The sequence below is a fragment of the Ovis canadensis genome, chromosome 6 (assembly GCF_042477335.2).
Source record: "Ovis canadensis isolate MfBH-ARS-UI-01 breed Bighorn chromosome 6, ARS-UI_OviCan_v2, whole genome shotgun sequence".
Classification (NCBI taxonomy): domain Eukaryota; kingdom Metazoa; phylum Chordata; class Mammalia; order Artiodactyla; family Bovidae; genus Ovis; species Ovis canadensis.
Genome location: NC_091250.1, coordinates 125274956 through 125296366, shown reverse-complemented (window position 1 = coordinate 125296366; position 21411 = coordinate 125274956). Strand labels below are relative to the sequence as shown.

Below are 21411 nucleotides of genomic sequence, written 5' to 3'. Positions count from 1 at the left end.
GTTGCACTGCGGCATATGGGATCTTAGTTCCCTGACCAGGGATTGAACCCAGGTCCTCTGTATTGGAAGGTGGATTTTAACTCTTGGACCACCAGGGAAGTCCTGACCTTCATTGTTTGCCCCTTCTTCTCCCAGCTCTGAGACTGTTAATGTGCTATTTATTCTCTCTCTTGACTCTAGTCGTGAATCAGCAGGTACCTCCTGGGGAGAGTGGGCCTCAGTGCTTGTTTATGATCTTTGAGCTTCCTTCCTCTGAGCTCTATAATTACCCATGTCATAACTCGGTAATTCTCTGATAATGTCAAATAGATTTAAAATATATTATGTATGCTGCTGCTAAATCGCTTCAGTCATGTCCGACTCTGTGTGACCCCATAGAGGTCCCCACAAGGCTTCCCCGTCCCTAGGATTCTCCAGGCAAGAATATTGGAGTGGGTTGCCATTTCCTTCTCCAATGCATGAAAGTGAAAAGTGAAAGTGAAGCCGCTCAGTCCTGTCCGACTCCTAGCAACCCCATGGACCGCAGCCTACCAGGCTCCTCCATCCATGGGATTTTCCAGGCAAGAGTACTGGAGTGGGTTGCCATTGCCTTCTCTCATATTATGTATAACTTTTCTAATTTTCCTCATCTAATCTATATTTTGTGGAAGCTTATATGATCCTAATGGTATTTTTTGCCACATGAGTATTTAAAATTTTATGTACACCTAAGTATTTAATTTTTTGACTGAGCTTCATGCCATGCCTATATGGTATGGCACTTAACTTTTTATGCTAATTTTTATGAACACACCTAGTGATGTAGACAGCTGGTAGTGATAGTGATGGAGCGGAGAAGGGAGAGTTGGGGACTAATAGCAACTGGGTAGTGACTATTATGGATGGCTCTATCTACAGGTGAAGGGACTGAGGCTGTACATTGGAGCCCTGGGTTTAAGGTAACCCGAATAGAAAGCAGTGACGCGTCAATACGGACCATATCTAATGATGTCCAGGAAGGTGATACCCGTTAGTACTGAGTGCTTATTATAAGCCGGCCATTGTACTATGTTACTTTGCAGTGGTTACTTTAATTCTCAACCCTATGAAAAAAGTGGTGCCTCTCTTTTATAGATAAGGAAATTGAGGCTCAGGGTCACACCTCTAGTGAGTGAAGGTCTGTAATTAGAACTTCAGTTCGGCTGCCAGCGTGAGTACTTCCTTACTCTTTACTGCTTTCCCATTTGAATTCCCATAGTCTTTGAGAACTACTGCCTCTGAGCTAAGCTTTTTGTGACTTAAGCTTCCTAATTTGTAAAATGAGATAATTCTACCTAATTTATAGGGCTCCCATGAGGAGTGAATCTGATAATTCATGAAAAATAATTAACAAGAAGACATAGTAGGCCGGCATTAATATTGTGTAATTTATCTATGTTGAAAAGTTCAATTATGTTTTTTACCTGCCCTAACTGGACTGAGATCATCCAGAATAGCAGTTCTCGAAATTTTAGGGTTCAAGGCCTCCCTCTACACTCTTAAGAATTATTGTGGACCCCCAAAGAGTTTTTATGTTAAGTTATAACTCCCATTGCATTGAAATGGATACCAAGAAACGTTTGGCCCTTTAGCTCTCAGTGGTGATGCCATACAGATTATGCATCTTCTGGAAAACTTCTAAGTATATTTGTAAGCGCATGAACGTGAAAAAGGAAAGAAAAATGAATTATTAGGAAAGTAGTTTTGACTTTATTGGGATCCCGCTGGGTACGCCGGACCACACTTTGAGAACTGCGGCTCCAGCTTAAGCACTTCGTGAAGGAACCATCGGATTCCGCAATTTGGCTAAGAAAACGCAGGATCTGAGGAGCAAAAAACGAGAAGGCAGCGCCAAGCGGACGTTTCACTCTCGCAGCATCGCCCCGCAGCAGTTACACTTTCTTAGCCATCGCTTGCTCCTCGGCTGCACTGCAGTTCTTCCCGGCGCGCGACCCTCAAGACCCACCCCGTTCCGAGGCCCCTCCTCCCCTGCGCGCGCTCCTCCCAGCAACCCGCATCCGGGGCGCCCAGAGACAGGCCCCGCCCCGCCGCCTCTTCTCCGGGTCCGGGCTCCCATGGCAACCGCGGAGCGCAGCCTGGATCCACCCCGCCCACCCGCCTAGTCAGGCTAAACCATTCGCTTCAGGGATCTCCACAGGGGGAGATGATGGAAACAGAGGGATTTCACAGGACGTCTACGCGCTACTCTGCTCTTGTTTTTTCTACCTAGTTAAAATTTTTTTTCTCTTCATCTCGCTAACTGTCCCTGCGAGGGGTAGTGTCGCGTCTCGCCTGCTCGGTTCGAAGGCCCCCTCGGCCCAGACCGGCACTTGGGCCGGCCCGCCAGGGAGGCTCGCGGTCTGCCCGGGTTGGCGCAGAGGCAGGGCCGAGCGCCCGACGTAGCACGCGGTGGGGGCGGGGCTGCGCGCCCGACGTAGCGCGCGGTGGGGGGGCGGGGCCGGGCTCAGGGGGCGGGGCGGCGGGCAAGATGGCGTCCGGCGAGTGATACCTCCAGTGGCCTCTGAGACACCGGCGCTGGGGGTGGGGGGAGTCCTGTCCCCGCTGCCGGGCTTCCTCCTCTCCCCCGCCCCCGGAGATCTCCCTCCTTCCTTTCCTTCTTCTATTTCGCGCGGGTGGGGTCGGTGGGAGGGAGGGTAGGCGGGCCTCGTTCCTGGGACACCATGTCGGACTCTGAGGAGGAGAGCCTGGACCGGCAACTGAAAATCGTCGTGCTGGGGGACGGCACCTCCGGGAAGGTCAGTCCTCTGGTGCGCCCGCCGTGCCAGGCCTGCAAGGAATCCCGGCGCGGCCCCGGCGCCCTTCAAACCTTCTCCTCCTCCCCGTTCCCCCGGGCGTCGCCTTATTTCCGCGAGTCCCGGGGCGTCTGGGCTCAGGCCCGCCAGGAGGTGGCTTGGGGCCCGACACAAATTAAACGCTTGAAGTCCGACGAGAGCTGTCCAGCTCCTTAAAAAAAAAAAAAAAAAGTCATTTCCTAATCCCTGCCTGGATCGCGAACTCCTACTTCTCTTCAAGACCTGAGCCAGCATCGCCTCCCTGGGAAGCTTTCCAGCTTCTCGCCTCTGAGGACTAGCAGTGATCTGCCAAAACATCTTACCTGTTTTTCCTTTAGGCCGGGTCACACTTTGCGCCTTACCCCAACCCCGTTTACTGTTTCTGATGCCTCCGCTGCACTGGGAGCTCCCAAGAGCTTGATTCTGGAATCAGGCTCCCTGGGTGAGACAGCGGGGGCTCCCATCACTTTACTGGTCGAGTCACTGGAGGGCAAATTGCTATCCCTATTTGTGCTTCAACTGTAGGATGGGTATGTTGATAGGGGTCGTTTCGGAGGGGTGAAGTGTGCGTATCCACAGTGAATGTAAACATCTACATGCAGCTTGCAGCACACGGAGTGGCCGCACTAAACGTTAGTTTCTATGTTCATACCTGTTCATCTCTGTTCCCCAGCACAGCACCTGTCAACACCAACATTCAATAAATATCTCTCGAGCTCCTCTTGTGGCCTGGGTGCTGAGGGCAAGGCTGCTGGCATGACAGATGGCATCCTTGCCTTAAAATCTGTCCTGTGATGACAGTTGATTGAATGAAGTGAGTGCGTGAGAATATCTAGCCGCCAGTCCCTTTACCTCCAAGGCAGGGGGTCTTTAACCCAGGGTTGGGGAGCTCCTGAAATGGAGTAAACATTGCCCGGACCTTGCTCTTTGAAGACCATCCGTAAGATCTTGAAGGATTCTGGATCCGCCCCGCCCCCCAAACGAGGAGCAGAGCCTCTGGCCAGGAAACCTCCACACCTGTCGCTTCTGTCAGTGGCGCCAACGCTGCCTCTGGTCATACTGCTAAAGTTTGTCTCCTTTCTTCTCCCTTCCCTTTTCCCCACCAGAGGCTCCAGAAACGCGGGTTTATTATTGTTACCAGGGTTCTGTTTTCCACTCGGTTTCCGTGTGCCTGGTGTAGTTTGGATGCTGGTTTCTGTGGTAACCACTGCTGATATGTCTTCCCTTGGCACTTGGCACTGCAGCTGTTCGCCTCTTTCGTGCTTAGGGAAAGGTGTCATTCATAGGCAGAGTTTGGAGAATTCTGTTCATTTCTTTCTTGCCATCGTGATTCTTTGTTACTGATTTTTACTGTCGAGGAGAAACAATTCAATATTCTCTGATTACTTTTAAACATTTTGAGGAAGAAAAGAACTTGGGATCACTTTTCTTAGTCAAGTATTAATTATATGACTTTTTGTACGTTTATAACAAGTTTTTGAGTGGATGAATTGCTTTAAATAAGTCAACATTGTTTCTAACACAATACAAACTTTGTTATATTTTTATAGTTTTTCTCATGATTCGTATATGCTTTTGAATGCCTTCTAATTTTTCACTTCCTAAATCTTTTTATCCTTCCCTCATAAAAATTTATTTCCTGTTTAAAATGATAGTGACTATAATACTAATACACCTCAAAAAAAAAGACAAAAGTTGTCCATTATCCTATATTCTGTCATAATTCTTTAAATTTTTGTTACTTTTTTCTCCCAGTACTCATTTGTTATCATGCATGTATTTCTCAATTGAAATCTGTTCATAACTTTTTACCTCCGTTTTTCCTCTAGCCTGTCATGTATTGTCCTCTTTTTGCTAATTTAGTGTGAATAATTATGACTTTTCATATCTAAAATTCTGTCTAATATGTGACAAAGTGTATTTTTCTCATTCTATATTATGGAATTAGGGATATTATTCTGCTCCAAAGGATACTGGTGTTCTTTGTCATCTTGACTCATCTGTTTTAAAATTGTAAAGATGTTTTTTCTCCCAGAAATTTCTGGATACCAGCATCAGACATCTTACCTTTTTTTCATTGTTCATATGTCAAGCTGCTATTTTTTTCATGCCATATTCAGTTTTCAAATTATTGGCAGCTACCGATTCCCATTCTGTTTCTTTTACGGTCTTTTTCTTTTATGAATTCAGCCTCTATTTCATTCTTACTTGTATCCTGATTTAACTCCTGTCCATTTTTTTCTAGCATCAGTTTTTTTTTTTTTTTGCTAGTTCTAATCAGGACATTTTTGTACACCCTTACAAAAGCAATAGAGTATTGCGATGACCACTAACAGTTTATGCAAGAGAAGTTTAGCACCTCCTTCCATTAACACATTTTTCTATTTCTTTCCTGTTTTGATTCCTTTGATTCATACTTTGAATTTTATTATATATTAAGATTTTTTTTGAGGCAAAATATCCTTTTATGGTGTCTTTTCAGTATTAGTAAAGGTAGTATGGTTAAAAATTGCTAGCAAAAGTTCACCAAACCAAAAAGAAAACTGTAAAGAATCACAGATTTGATAGATGGTTGCTCACTTCATAATTGTTTAAGAAAGGTATTTCTACAATGACTTCTGAGAAATTATCAAATGAGACAGATAACATAATATCTAGATAATTGGAGAGGAAGTGCCTCTTTCCTGCTGATTCAGATGCTCCTCTTTAATTTTTGTAGTAAGATGTCTGGAGATGATGTAAGAACCTATTTTAATATTCGTTGTTCCTAATGACCTACACTTTTGACAAATTATACTTTATTACAATTGAAAATTCTAGTTTTATATGTCTCAAAAGTGTGAGGGTAGGGCTATCAAAATCCAGAAGTCCTATTTTTGGGAAAAGAAACACTCTGCTGAAGTTACATGTGCCTTGCATTTCTCTTAGACTTATGAAAGTGTTTCAACCGTCCATATATTAAACATTTTGAAATATCTGTAATAGTATAAGTAGTGTTAATTACTTTGCTTTAGAACCCTTAGCCTCTTCATAGATAGTTTTGTCCTTTAAGTTAAATGAGTTCAGTGGCATAAACAGGCTAAATAATAAAAGGCTTTAAAAAGGAATGCTTACTTTTTTTTCTTCTGATCTCTCAGTTTTTATATTATCAAGGAAGCCAAATGAATTTTCATTTTGGTGTAGTAAGTTTATTTCTCAGAGTGTAGCAGAACATCTTATGGTACTCAATATATATTTGACCAAATATTTTAGCAATTTCTTACAAATGCTGATTATATAAATATTAGATGAATTGGAATTAGTGTGTGCAAATTGCCATTTATCTGAAAAATATGATTCTTATGTCAAAGGAATTTTAGGGTTTTTTTGAAAGAAAGTTTGGCCCAGTTTTCTTTTGCACTGTCATAATTATAATAAGCTATATGTCATAATTATAATAAGCTATCTTGCAAATTTTAGGTTTCATTATTTTAGGAGTTGACATCTAATTTTACTTTTAAAATAAAAAAGGGTTATTTTTCTTTAACTTTGAGAATCTGTCTTGAAGAGCAGAAAAGCTTCATGACGCTCCCGTTCTCTTCTTTTAGAGGATGTTTACAAATAAATAGTGCATTACAAATGTTTAAGGAATTTTTGAGTTGTTTCACTATAATGATTAATTATTTGTTTGCATTGGTAAGAAATGGTACTGTAAAGAAACTCTAGAGTTTTGAGTGTAACTTTGAATTATTATTTAAAATATGTAGATATATATTGGTTCTAGTTATAATATTCTTGTGACTGTTAAGCTTTCTAGTTCTTGAATGGAATATATTTATTTTTGCCTGCTTAATATTAATCTTAAAAATTTCAATTTCTTCATTTAAAAGATAAATACTATCAGTTCTATAGAATCATTTTCATTTACATGCAGAGAAAAATTAGACACATTTCTTAGGGGGGAAAAAAGAAATTGTATAAACAGGTTCTCCTTTCCTTAATTAGTTTTACTTCTTATTAGCTGAGGACACAAACTACTCAGATGTTTGACCTCAGAAATGAAACATCTGTGAAAGTTGTGTTGAGCTGATATATGGGGACATATAAAATTCAGATCTTTAATCATGTTGTTTTAGTTTTCTCTGTTGATAAATAGAAATTCTAATTTCTAGAAAGGAATAGGAGGTTGATAGTTAGGAGATATAAAGAGATTTAAAGAGATTTAGCTGATTAGTGTGTTGTTGCCACTGATAGCTGGTTGGCAAGTGAAATATACCTGGTGGAATGAAAAGTCCCTCTTCCTCTTGTAATTGATTAGAACTGCTTAAAGTTGCTTGGTATAATTGGGGTATAAATATTAAGATTACTTAATAAGATATAGTAGTGATTTTGTTTGCATTTCTAAAGCCGAATACATTAATTTTGATATTCTGTGCATCAATTTTTTAGACCTCCTTAGCTACCTGTTTTGCTCAAGAAACTTTTGGGAAACAATACAAACAAACTATAGGATTGGATTTCTTTTTGAGAAGAATAACATTGCCAGGTAAGAGACTAAAATGTCTTAACATAGGAAGTTGTTCACATCTGACGATAAGAGACATAAGCAGAAATGTGTAACATTCAGGTACTGTTTCTGTGTGAAAATATATGTAATCAGTAAATGTGTCTTAGGGAGGTTCTTTCATCAGCATCTATCGTGAAGACATACTGTTCGTGTGTGTAAGGAAAAAGTTTATATACTCCCCACGCTACACTGTTTTTGACCGTTGCACATTTTTTGAGGATAAACAATAGTTGCTTATAAAATTCTAACCTTAAAAACAAAATCAAATGCCATATAATTATCAACAGATATTGTATAAACTAAATGTGAGAAGACTGGAAAGGATTATTTTTTTAAATGTTATTTTGATTAGCCTCTGCTTCAGTTTTTTGTTTGAGAGAAAGTTGGAACAGAAGTATAATGTAGCTATGGAACTTCTGTGCTCTAATATGTGAATGCTGTTTTATGCAAGGCAGCATGAAATTGCTGGCATTTAATAGACCACTAAAATTTAGGGTCCCTAGGCACTCATAAAAATACAGTTTGAGCATTCAAGATGTTTCAGTTCACCATGCAAAGAAACTATTTAGATGCCAGTCGCAGCACATTTTGTGGGAAATACAGGGAAATAATAACAAAAAAAGAGTGGTTTCTGTTTTAAGTTAGTTTCTGAACAATTGGGGCTTTAAAATGCTCTGTCCATTCACTTGTGCTTAAATTATGTGTTTAAAGTATTTTATTAAAAGCAGTTTGTCTTGATTGACTTCATAAACCAGTCAATCTCTCTTCTCTCTGAGGAAACACATTTGAATAAAAACAGTTGCAAGTGTAGTGTCAGATTCATATACTGGACCATGAGTGATATAGTGGGAAGGGGTTTAATAAATTCTAATATGATTGAACTATGTTAGTCTCTCAAATACAACTCTCTGTGAATGTTTTAGAACAGCTAATGCAAACTCTTGGTAATTGAAGGTATTCTGCATATCTCACTAGTAATATGCTCTGTTATATTTTGATGGTTGTTACTCGACTACCAATGAAAAATAAGAAGAAGATATAATTTCAGAAATGAATTCCAATTATCCATTACTAAGTTATTGTTCAAAAAGAGGTTTAATGAGAAACGTGTGTATTTTGTTTCATTTGTATTTTTGTATGTATTAAAAACTGAAAATTTCCTTTTTATTATTAGCTTATGGATAGGTTAATGCTGATATAAATAGAATATTTATCCCAATCACTAGCAGAATACATGTAGAAATCAGATAATATATTTACTGAAAACTTATTTTACAACAGTTTCTTCAGAGATGCCAGCTGTACGCAGAGAACCTCAGTATGTATTTAATTACTGTTTTGTTTCAGTGCTAACTAGCAGAAGCACTAACTTTCTGTATTATGAATATTATTTAATTTTTCTGATTTTTCAGTTCAAAGACTTAAGTAAAGGAGCAAGCACCTATTCAGACATTAAAAACATTTTAAGGCTGATTCTAAACATTTTATATGTGTAATACATGTTGATGATTTCTAGTTCTTTGCACAATGCCAGCCATTTTTGAATTTTGATGACTTTGTAAAAAGTATTTGTTATTTTTGAAATCCAAATTTATAATATATTTTAGAGTAGAAAGTACGTAGGTTAAAGAAATGACACTAGGAAATGCATACTCTTATTGAATGTATGTTTTAATTTTCCTGATTAAGCTTTTATTTTGATGGGCAGAGTTCCAGAAAAAAATTTTTTTTATATAAAGCGGTTGATTTTATTCTGTTTAGTGGATTTAAAATTATTGTATAAATATTAGTAGGAAAAAGTTGTAGTTTGATTTGATATTAATAGGTATATTAAGAAATAAGATGAATAAATTAAAGGTTTATAGTATACCCTTTGTATAGTTTAATTTTAATTCCTTGTGCCCAGTGATTAATATTTGTATCATTTGCTGAAACATTATAGGCAGCATTATTAAATTTATGGTGTAGCAGCACAGAAGGCAAATCTAGTATTTGTTAGTATTCTAGTGAGTCTTCTATCCATTCAGATCCTTAGAGGTGTAATACCTCCTGTCCATCTATTGACATTCTCTTCATGCAAGTTTTCAAGGTCATTACTTTGTAAATACTCATCCATGTTAGTATATTTCATGATCTGGTATGCTGTATAGTCTGGATGCAACCACTGTGCAGATTTTACTGCTTAAAATAGTGTATCTGTTAGTCAGAGATTCTGCTGATAGAGCTTCTTAAGAGCCTAGTCAAAATACTTTCAGGAAGCTTGTGGGTACAGTCCAGTAAACAGCGTTCTACTGTGAAAAGGATTTCTAAGTCTTTAGTACAAGAAGTGGGCAGACTTGTGTTTTTAGTTCCATCTTGACTATGCAGCACTTTAAGTAAGGTTAACCAAGGCACCAAGTGTACTTTTACAAGGTCACTGTTGAATCCTCTTGGTGGCTTTGATTCATACCAAAAGCAACTTACCTGTATTTTGTCACCTCATTTATTTATTTTTTTCCCTAGTTAAATGTCATTTCGTACAGAGGAGCAGGAGTAGCATTTTGCATTTAGGATTAGATTGCTGACAGTTTCCTCCTTAACATTCTTTATTAGTTAGAAATTTATTTTAATGGATTCTAGGATTTTAAAAATTTTGCAATGTTGATTATTTGAAAATTCTTACATAGTTTTATGGGCTTGTCATTTTGAAAGTATACCAGAAGACTTAATATATTTTTGCTTGTTAGAACTAAAGGGAATATTAATTTGAATTCTGTATTATTTCCCAAATAGGAGGAACTCTTGATTTATTTTTATGTGTTAATAAGCATAAAATTCAAATATGGAGTTGAAAATACATTTCTTGATACATGAAATAACCATGAAGTTAATATCATTTGTTGAAGCTGTAACAAGAAAAGTTGTTTGTTTTTTGGTTAGCATTGTATATTAGTAGGTTATTAGTAATACACAGCTATTTTTATCTGAGGCACTAGAATATGTATATTAAAGAAAAACAAGCCAAGAACAACAAATAGTGTTTATTTGGAAAGGTATGGATTTAACAATTATTCCCTCAATATTGGAATATAAACCTCTCAGGTGGGAGATAGTTGAATAAATGATTTTAAGTCTTGAAATTATGTTGTCAGAATTTAAAAGTATGTAGTGAAGATGATACTTCTAAAGTTATAGATAGGATAGGGTCTAAATATCAGAATGTAAAGGAAAAAAACTTCATATTTCTTGATATAAAGTTAAGTTTATTGACCTTGAAGAAAATGATATTAAATGCCCTTTATTAAGTTTGCCTAAAATCTTTAAAAAGTTAACACTGTTGAGGACTGCTTTTTGAAGTGAACATTAACTAAAGAGTCTTGTTAGTAAAATGAATAGAGTACTGCCTGTTTATCTAGAGGCTCCTGAAACTATATGACATTCTTCTAGTGTCAACTAGCCCTTTCTCCCCTGCTTAATTTGAGACAGCATTGTAGCACAGTGAATTTTGAATTTAGATTTCTTAATTTTCTAGAATTTAATTTTCTTAATTAAATTTTCTTAAAATTTCTTAAAAATTTAGATTTTTAAGATACTAGCTTTATACAAGTTGTTGGGTGAGAATTCATCTGTGATGTTTTGGTTTTTGTGTTTGTAGAGCTCTAAGAACACTTCAGTCATTACTCTGTGAGTGTTGAAAGTGTGTATATGTGGGAAAGATGACTGGTGATAAACTTCAGTAGCTCTCATTAATGCTAATGGAAGTTCCTCATGTAAATCCTGCAGGTTGGCAGATGGAACAGAACTACATCCAGATAATGGAAAGGTTGTAATACAGACCCTACAAAACTTAGAGTTAAGGGTAAAAGTTGACTGGTTAATCTAGTGTTGTACTTTCTTTCCAGTTGCTAAGTTGAATGGTGTGACTAACATTCTCCAATTTTAGTGTTTTGCATTGGTATAAAAATTCCTATCTATATAACATTTTTTGGTTTGTTTTTGAAGTGAGACTAGTCTTTTAGTATCTAAGATTTTGAGTTTTCCTGATTTGCAAATCATTCAGAAAGATACATTTTTGGTGTGGGAGCTCATTTTGAAGGTGCTGATTGAGATTCTGTCCACATTTGGAGAAAACAGCATAATTTTATTAGGAGAAACAGTCTGAAATGTTAAAATACAAAGCATATTGAACTTGGTCTTTAAATTTTGTTGTTTAGTCACTAATTGCATTAATGATAGAGAATAAAAATAAATTTATAAATTTATAAATTTTTTATCAAGTAAATATTTTGCAAAATGGATGAAAGAATTTTAAAGATTGCCTTTTAGTAATTTAGAATGCTTTTATAATGTTTGTATGGGAAAGAGATTTGTGAAATCATCAAATAGATTTATTTTATTTTATGAGGGCTTTGAAGCACATATTATAATTAGTTTCAGTTGACTGCTTTGAACAGATATAAATGCATCATAACAATTTGTGATATCCTGGGTATGCTCCTACATCAGTTCTGAATAGGGCTGTCAAAATGTTTATATTTTATAAGTTAAATTTGAAAACATGTAATTTTAAAATTATGTTCACTATTGTATATAGTAGCTGACATTCAAATTTAAAACTTCATTCGAATTGAAACCTTGAGATCATTTTTGTAGTGTGTTGGTAATTTGTGAGTTTTATTTAGAATCTGTAGAGTTTAGAAGTTACAGCAAAATTCATTATATGCAATAAGGTAAATTTCAGTTTCAATTTTTAAATTATATCTTACTCCACACTCAAGTGCTGTATTGTTTTAGTCTCTGTATAAGAAAAAAAAAATTTTAAGGTTTAAGATGGTTGTGAATTAAAACTTTATTTATTTTCTTTTGTTTTGGAGGTGATTATAAATGTGGTTGCATGGAACTGGGGTAAAGTGTAAACCTAAATTCCCCACTGTTAATCTCTTTTGACAGCATTATTTCACAATTCCACTTACGTGAACATGCAGAATAAACATGCACATTAGGTTCAGAGTTTATCACTGTGACTTAATGTTCTGTGAAACTGTATTCGGTTGTTACATTGTTCCTGTTTTTCTTATTTTTATATTCTGTTTTATACTGTAGGAAGCTTGAATGTTACTCTTCAAGTTTGGGACATAGGAGGGCAGACAATAGGAGGCAAGATGTTGGATAAATATATCTACGGAGCACAGGTATGAAATGAATTCTGTGATTATTCCAATACTGAATATACTCTGCTTACAAGCACATAGACAGATACATACACACACCACACACACATATGCTGTTTCTACCTTGATTTTTACATCATATGTATGGAGACTGGTTTTACATTTGTGCTAATCCTTTTATTTCATCCTCCCTCAGAGTCGTGTTTGGAATGATTTGGGTCAGGGAACTGGGTTAATCTTAATAGCTTTCATATGCTACTTGTATTACTAATATTACTGTTAGAAGTCTAATACATGTAGTAATAAATGATATTTTGATATTTAGTAACTGATTTTGGTCATATTCACCACTTACAGAATATATAAATTGAATGAAAATTATTAGAGAGGAAAATTTAATTTCATTTTAAATTGTAAGGACAAAAAACATATATATGTATATAATTTTTATGATGAATTAGTTTCTTAAATATTTATAAGTGTTCAGATTTAGTACATATATCAGAAGACTATGACTAACTGTATATATGAAGCACATACAGTTTTTTAACGTGATAGTCATGTGCAGTGTGTGTTCAGAAGAAAGTATGTAGAGTAAGAAAAACTACTTGAATAATTATATAATAAAAATTCTTTGGCAACATGAGCTTATATAGATATATAGATTTTAAAATTAAATTATGCTAATAGAAAATATACATAGTAATCATTAATGTACTTAATTATTGACATGCTGCTTTTTTGCTCTTTCCTCCACTTTGAGTTAGTGTGTATCTTTCATATCATCATGAGGTATTGGGGGGTAATATTCATGATTCTCATTTAGTTCTTTGTTGGAGTTTGATGTTTTAAGTGGAGAATCATAACTTGGTTATGTGGAACTGTGTTGCTCATAAAAAAATGAATCTAGAAAATGAAGGCAGAGTTTTAAGCACTCTTCTATATGATGTTTGATGCTTAACAAATATCATTGCCTTAATTTTGGATGGAAAATAGATTCTGAGTTATTTTCTAAAATATGCAGAAAAGGCTGAGGCTCACTTGGTTCTTGATCATGTCTGAAGGCCCTCGAGCTGTGTGCTTGCCTTGTTGACGTATAGATTAGGCTTTTAGGACTCCTCTTCGCCATTTCTTCTACATGTTCTTTGTCTCCTGGAAAAAATTTCACCTGTGACCATATGACTTAATATTTTATGCCTGTTCATTTTCCTCTTAGAAAATATGTCTCAAGTTTTTGTGTCTGGCTTTTTTATTGTTGTTTCTTTCTATTTTAAACTGATCATGTTTAAAGTAGATAGTAAGGTAAAGAAAAATTATTGGACAGAGGTTTGTAGAAAGCCACAGTCCTTGTTTCATTCACCTAGTTGGTAAAATAGGATTTGAAAAATGACAGTTTCTTTTCTTTTTGCTCCATTAAAATCTATCTACATGGACACATATTTGATTTAAAAAAAATGAGAACTAGATTAGTCAAGCTTCTAATGATATTTGACTCTGAATGTAAAATAGAATAACTTTTTATGGTTCATAGATATATCTAGAGTTAGTGGTGAATGGGAAGTTTTTATGCATCTCAGAGTAAATAATATAATACTCGATTAAAAATTTTTTTTCATTTAAAAATTAGGGGAATATCATGTGTGTGGATTAGACTCTCTTAATTTTACCTTACTCCAAATCATTTAAAAATTTGATATATTTAGTGTTGGTTAAAACAAAATTTATCAAATTTGTTATTCGATTTATAGGAATTTAAAGTTTATTAATATTATAAAATTATAATGTAAAATTAATATTGATATGAAATTCACATAGTATGCAAACAAACATTTTCAAAATGTATAACCAGTGATGTTTAGTACATTTACAATGCTGTGTGACCATCCCCTCAAATCTTTATAGTTCTTTACAGTGTGTGTTTCATGCTATTATGTAGCTGGTTAAAGTCAGTAGACATTCATGGGCAAATTTGTAGAAATTTTGAAAACTTCCATCATCTTTGAGAATAGTTGAGTTTAGTAAAATGTCTGTATTCATTTCTAATGTAATTCATATTTTGGGAGAAAGAGAATGTCACATGAGATTTCTATTTTGAAGGTAGTTGTTGATTTTATTTTTTGACAGTGCCTTACATTGTTTATATATTATAATCTCTGTAAAGCATATACCTTGGTTTATTTAAACAATGCAGTAAAGTATTTCTAGGAAGTGCATGAACATTTTCATGAAATCATTCCAGGAAAGTAGAAATTCTGAAATGATAAAATGAATTGTCATAAATTTTTTCTGCTTTCCAGAGATTCTAAGTTAAATGCTATATAAAAATACAATAAAGTACAGTAGTTTCTTTTGTTAAAATATATGTAAACTTTTTTACCCAGACCAGAGAAGCTTTGACTACAGTTCTTTACTATAAATTGGGAGAAATGTTACTTTTAAAAACAATGCTTTCATAAACATTTTAATAGTGTTTAATGTAGATTTGTGTCTAGAATCATTGTAGATGCTGTATATTGCCCATCTAATGAATACTTCAGATTTTTGTGCACATGCTATAGGGTAGAAATCTTTGAGAAATGTTTTGACAAGCTGTTTTGAGGACATCGGTATAATGAATTATTTAGGGTTTTGTTCTATGTTCTCTAACTTATATAATGTGTATGGAAAGAATTATACATAATTGGACTATTACGCTATGAATCTGTTTTTTTTAAAGCATTTTTTATCATCCAGGAAGAAGTTTATTTGTCGGCTAGGAATTAACTTAGATTCAAATCAAACTGATTGTTTTACCTTCTTCACTTTTTACTGTCTTTACTTTTTCTCAACCAGCAGCATTGAATTTTAGTGATAGTGTATTGAATAGTGTTGGTTAAAACAAAATCGAATTGACATCCAAGAAAACTCGTGAAGTATTTTGTCAAAAACTAGTTCTAAGAATTGAAGTACGTCCCAGTTAAATTCCCTGATTTTAAATTAACTTAAAATTTTCTAGGAGTCTTCAGAAAGATGTTATAGGCTATTTTTCATAGTGGTTGCAAGCAAACACACAGCACGTAGTGTTTAGTGCCGTGTAACCTGTGGCTAACAGAGGCTAATAACAAACCTCAGAGAAGGACTGGATGTTTCGTTTTTGTAGCTCTTTCCGCCCTGGAATCTAAGTGGTTTGCAAACACTGCTCTACTGAGTATAAACTCAATGAAGTGTAGTCATTTGTGAGGTAGAAGAACATAACTACTATTGTGTGCCAGTGCCCCACGCGATGAGCCACCTCGTTAACCACCAACAAAAGGATATGGTGCTTGTATGACAGCTGGGGAGATGGCAGATCTTGAACTTGGACTCCCTGAGACTCTGCTGTCTTTTACTTTGAATGTTTTTCTAGTTGGATATTTGCCAACTTGTAACTGATTATATTTACAGTCCTCTCTTGCATTAGTGTTGCTTCTTACAGGTTGTACTTACATAGTAAAATATATGTTATTATGACTATTGTATAATCTATATGATTTAATTCATTTCTATATTTAATTAAAATCTAAAGTAGATTATTTGTTGTACAAATAAGCAAGTAAAAATACCTGCATTTTGGGAGTGAGGAACCTTTCACTAAGTTGTATATATTGTATCTGTTAAATTTTAGAACTAAGTTTTGAAATACCTGATAATATTGTTAAGTGCTGCCACAGTGTTTGTTATTTCAAGACTGCTATTCATTATTCCTTTGAAAATGGTGTCCATTTGATTTACTGACTCATCATACTTATTTCGCATAGTGATAAGTGAAGCAGATGAAAACAAAGTGCTATCTAATATTATGTAGGTATCTACTAAAAGTCTTAAGGTTTATAAAGAGAAGAGTTTTTTTTTTTTTTTACAATGGTGAAGTTAAGACAGAAAAATAGAGAAATTTTTATGAAGAGTTTATTAAGATGTAGAAGGACTAATTAAACTTAAGAGTGTGATTTCCAAAAGTCATGGCAGAAAGATTTGGAAAGAAGAGGAGCATTTGGAGGGTCAGTTAGGAAGAGGAAGCGCAGGGCAGGATAGGGATGAAGACATACGTAGCAGAAGGATAAATGGTGGACAGGTGTTTGATAGAAGAGGGTATCAGGGACATGAGACATGGTGGTGGGTTTAGATGGCTGCAAGGTTGCCAAGAGACAGTTATTTCCAGCAGTTCCCTGGAGATTCTTCTCAGAGTTCAGTTGTTGCCGAAATGTGTTGCATTTCAGAGGGAGTTGTACTTTCTGATAGTTTTCTGGAAGAGAGCTGGATTGATTGATGTGGTGAGAGACTCAGGGCTTTGAGGTGCTTGTATGATAGGCTCCCAAAGAGGTGAGTACTTAGAGGTCTGACTTTGGTGTGCTGAAGCTGGTGGGTAGAAGCTCTGGGAGTCTGTGGCAGCTTGTATGAGTTTTGGCAGTTTGTGTGTTTCAAAGAATTGGTTCATTTCATCTGTGTTCTCAAATTTTTGGCCGTGAAGTTGTTCATATTATTCCTTCATTATTATTTTAATGTCTACGGGAATCAGTAATGATCCCTCATTAATTTGTGTCTCTTTCTCAGTCTCTCTCTCTCTCTCTCTCTGGTCAGCCTGGCTAGAGGTTATCAGCTTTTGCTTTTGTTAATTTTCTCTATTGTTTTCATCTTTCCAGTTTCATTGATTTCTGCTCTAATTTTTATTATTTTTTCTTCTGTTTGTACTAAGTTTAAATTCCTCTTTTCCCTTAGTTTCCTAAAGTGGAAGCTTAGATTTTTGATGTTTCTTCTTGTGATATATGTATCACAAGAGATATATATATCACAAGATATATGTGTTACAGTCAGTGCTCTATATTTTCTTCTAAGCATGTTTTTGCTGTATCTTCAAGTTTTGATAGACTGTATTTTATGTAAGATATTTTAAGTGTCTCCTGGGACTTCTTTTTTTTGACCCATGTGTTATTTAGAAGTATGTTTAATTTCCAAATATTTTGAGTTTTCGCAGCTATCTTTCTGTTATTGATTTCTAGTTTAATTCCATTGTAATCTAAGAACATGCTTGGTATGATTTCTATTCTTATAAATTTTGTTAAGTATGTTTTATGGCCCAGAATGTGAATGTTTGATGAATGTTTCATACAAACTTGAGAAGAGTGTACATTTTAATGCTGTTGGATGGACTGTTTTATAAATGATGAGATTAGATAAAGCTGATTGTTAGTGTTGTTCAGGTCAACTTTCTGACTTTCTGCTTGCTTGGTGTATCAATTAATGAAAAAGAGGTATTGATATCTTCAACTGTGCTAATGGATCTGTGGGTTTTGAATTCCATACAGTTCTGTCAGTTTTGGCCTCCATATTTTGATATTCTGTTGTTAAGTGTATATACACAAAGGATTATTATGTTTTCTTCGAGAATTAACCCCTTTATCATTATGCTGATCTTTATAAAACCTCATGATTTCCCTTATTCTGAAGTCTGCTTGGTCTGAAATTTATATAGCTACTGCAGCTTTCTTTTTGCTTGTGTTACATGATATTTCTTTATCCCTTAATTTTTAACCTGTATCTTTGTATTTAAAGTGTGTTTCCTATAGGCAACATACAATTGAGTCTTGTTTTTCTGGAGTTTGTGTCTTGCAGCTCTTTCAAATATAGCCTTTTACTTATACTTGGAGGCCTTTTGGTGTGTGGTGAAGTATGGAGGAGGGGAAACATTCTGTACCCTTATGATTAAGTCACAGCCTTGTGTGACGTAAGCATTTGTGCCCTTGAAAATGTCTTTTAATTGGTAGATTTAGACTGTTCACAGTTAAAGTGTTGATTGACATAGCTGGGTTCATAGCTTTCATGTTTTTTTCTGACCTTGTAATTGTTTCCCTCCTCTCCTTTCTGTCTTTTCTCATTTTAGTTGAGCATTTTATCTCTTCTCTTAGCCTGTCAATTATACTTAAACGTGAAACGTGAAGTCGCTCAGTCATGTCCCACTCTTTGCGACCCTGTGGACTGTATGTAGCCTACCAGGCTCCTCTGTCCATGGGATTCTCCAGGCAAGAATACTGGAGTGGGTTGCCATTTCCTTCTCCAGGGGATCTTCCCGACCCAGGGATCGAACCCAGATCTCCCACATTGGAGGCAGACGCTTTAACCTCTGAGCCACCAGGGAAGCCCATTCTTTTTTAAGTAATTGCTCTGGAGTTCACAATATACATTTTAAACTAATCTAAGTCCATTTTCATACAATATTACATTGCTTCCTGTGCAGTTGATAAAATATTTCATAAAAGAATATTCTCAGTTCATCTCTGCTGTCCCTGACAACATCAGTGTCTTTCATTTCATATGCTATAATATAATCACTCAGTACATTAAATAGTTATATTTTAGATTAATTAAGAATAAGACAAATAAATGATTTTATTTTACCTTTCCTTGTTGCTTCTCTGATATGCTTCCTTTCTTTATATGGAACTGAGTTTCTGACGTGTATCATTTCCTTATTCTTGAAGAACCTCTTTTAACATTTCTTCCTAGGCAAGTCGTTTGGCTGTGAATTCTCTCAATTTTTGTCTGAGTAAGTCTTTTTTCTTCCTTACTTATGAAAGATAATCTTACATTTGAAATTTTAGATTGGTCCTTTTCTTCATTTCAGTGCTTTAAATATTTCATGTCATTCTTGCCTTACTTGTGTGGTTTCAAATGAGAAATTCTGTATAATTCTTATCCTTGTTCTTCTACAGATAGGGTATTCCCTCGCTCCCCTCAGCTTCCGCCTTCTACCTTTTCTTAAGATTTTCCCTTTGTTTTTTGTTTTATAGAGTCCGTAAGTATATGATATGCCTAGGTGTAGATATTTTTGTATTTATCCAACTTGGTGTTTTCTGAGATTCTTGGAACTGTGGTTTTGTGTCTAATTAATTTTGGCAATTTCTTGGCTATTATTACTTCACATATTTCTTAAGTTCCATCTTCTCTTTCTGATATTCTAGTCCCATGTATGTACACATTCAGAGTTGTCCCACAGTTCTTTGATATTCTATTTTATTCATTCTTTTTTCTCTTTTCATTTCAGTTTTGTAAGTTTCTGTTATGTTCAAATTTGCTGATTCTTTCCTAGGTTGTGTCTAGTCTACTGATGAGCCCATCAGTGGTCTTATTTCTGTTATAGTATCTTTGATATCTGACATTTCCTTTTAATTGTTCTTTAGAGTTTCCATCTCTTTGTGTACTTTACTCACCCGTTCTTTCAGTTTTCTATCTTTTCCATTAGAGTCTTTAAAATATTATTCACAATTATTTTAAATTCCTGGTCTGATCATTCCAAAATCTGTCTCATGTTTGACTCTGGTTCTAATGCTTGCTTTTCTCTTCAAACTGCCTTTTAGTATGATGCCTTCTAAATTTTTGTTGAAAACTAGACAAGATGTATGGACTGTTCAGTTCAGTTCAGTTGATCAATCGTGTCCTGCTCTTTGTGAACCCATGGACTGCAGCACACCAAGCTTCCCTGTGCATCACCAACTCCTGGAGCTTGCTCAAACTCATGTCCATTGAGTCAGTGATGCCATCCAACCATCTCATCCTCTGTCATCCCCTTCTCCTCCTGCCTTCAATCTTTCCCAGCATCAGGGGCTTTTCCATTGAGTCATTTCTTTGTATCCGGTGGCCAAAGTATTGTAGTTTCAGCTTCAGCATCAGTCCTTCCAAAGAATATTCAGGACTGATCTCCTTTAGGATGGACTGGTTGGATCTCCTTGCAGTCCAAGGGATTCTCAAGAGTATTCTCCAACACCACAGTTCAAAAGCATCAGTTCTTCGGCACTCAGCTTTCTTTATGGTCCAACACTCACATCCATACATGACTACTGGAAAAACCATAGCCTTGACTAGACAGACCTCTGTTGATATAGTAATGTCTCTGCTTTTTAATATGCTGTCTAGCTTTGTTATACCTTTTCTTCCAAGGAGCAAGCGTCTTTTAATTTCATGCAGTCACCATCTGCAATGATTTTGGAGCCCCCCATAATAAAGTCTGTCACTGTTTCCATTGTCTCCGCATCTATTTGCCACGAAGTGATGGGACCAGATGCCATGATCTTGGTTATTTTGAATGTTGAGTTTTAAGCCAGCTTATTCACTCTCCTTTTTCCCTTTCATCAGGAGGCTCTTTAGTTCCTCTTCATTTTCTGCCATAAGGGTGGTATCATCTGCATATCTGAATTTATTGATACTTGACCTGGGAATCTTGATTCCAGCTTGTGCTTCATTCAGCCCAAGATTTCGCATGATGTACTCTGCATAGAAGTTAAATAAGTAAGGTGATATATGCACTCCTTTCCCCATTTGGAACCAGTCTGTTGTTCCATGTTCAGTTCTAACTGTTGCTTCTTGACCTGCATACAGATTTCTCAGGAGGCAGGTAAGGTGGTCTGGTATTCCCATCTCTTTAAGAATTTTCCACAGTTTATTGTGATTCACACAGTCAAAGTCTTTGGCATAGTCAATAAAGCAGAAGTAGGTGTTTTGCTGGACTTCTCTTGCTTTTTTTGTGATCTGACAGATGTTGGCAATTTGATTTCTGGTTCCTCTGCCTTTTCTAAATCCAGCTTGAACATCTGGAAGTTGTCAGTTCACATACTGTTGAAGCCAATCTTGGAGAATTTTGAGCATTTCTTTGCTAGCATGTGAGATGAGTACAATTGTGTGGTAGTTTGAAAATTCTTTGGCATTGCCTTTCTTTAGGATAAGAGCTCAAATAAATAGCCTTTTAATTAACTTGAGGTTGTGTCTTAATTTGGCCAGGAGTTGTTGTGTGCTTAATGCTTACTGAAGCTTTACATGCCAGAGACATGAAATGCTCTTAGTGTCCTTGTTTTTTTTCCTCCCCTGTCTTTTTGTGCGTCTTGAACTCTTCCTTAGT

The 21411-nt window shown here is 35.8% G+C and overlaps 1 protein-coding gene across 6 annotated transcripts in view; it reads left to right on the top strand.

The window, feature by feature from the left end:
* The first annotated feature begins 2389 nt into the window (after positions 1-2389).
* Positions 2390-21411, top strand: part of RAB28 (RAB28, member RAS oncogene family) — a 154267-nt gene continuing 135245 nt past the window's right edge. For 4 of the 6 annotated variants that reach the window (XR_011257862.1, XR_011257863.1, XM_069594699.1 and 1 more), the window contains exons 1-3: positions 2479-2774; positions 7239-7335; positions 12439-12527. Coding sequence is in view for 4 of the 6 variants with exons in the window: in XM_069594699.1 (XP_069450800.1) it covers positions 2700-2774; positions 7239-7335; positions 12439-12527 (261 nt within the window). In the remaining 2 variants the exon portion in view is untranslated. Of the gene's footprint in view, positions 2775-7238; positions 7336-12438; positions 12528-21411 lie in introns of all 6 variants that reach the window. The other 2 variants (XM_069594700.1, XM_069594701.1) reach the window with 2 other exon arrangements.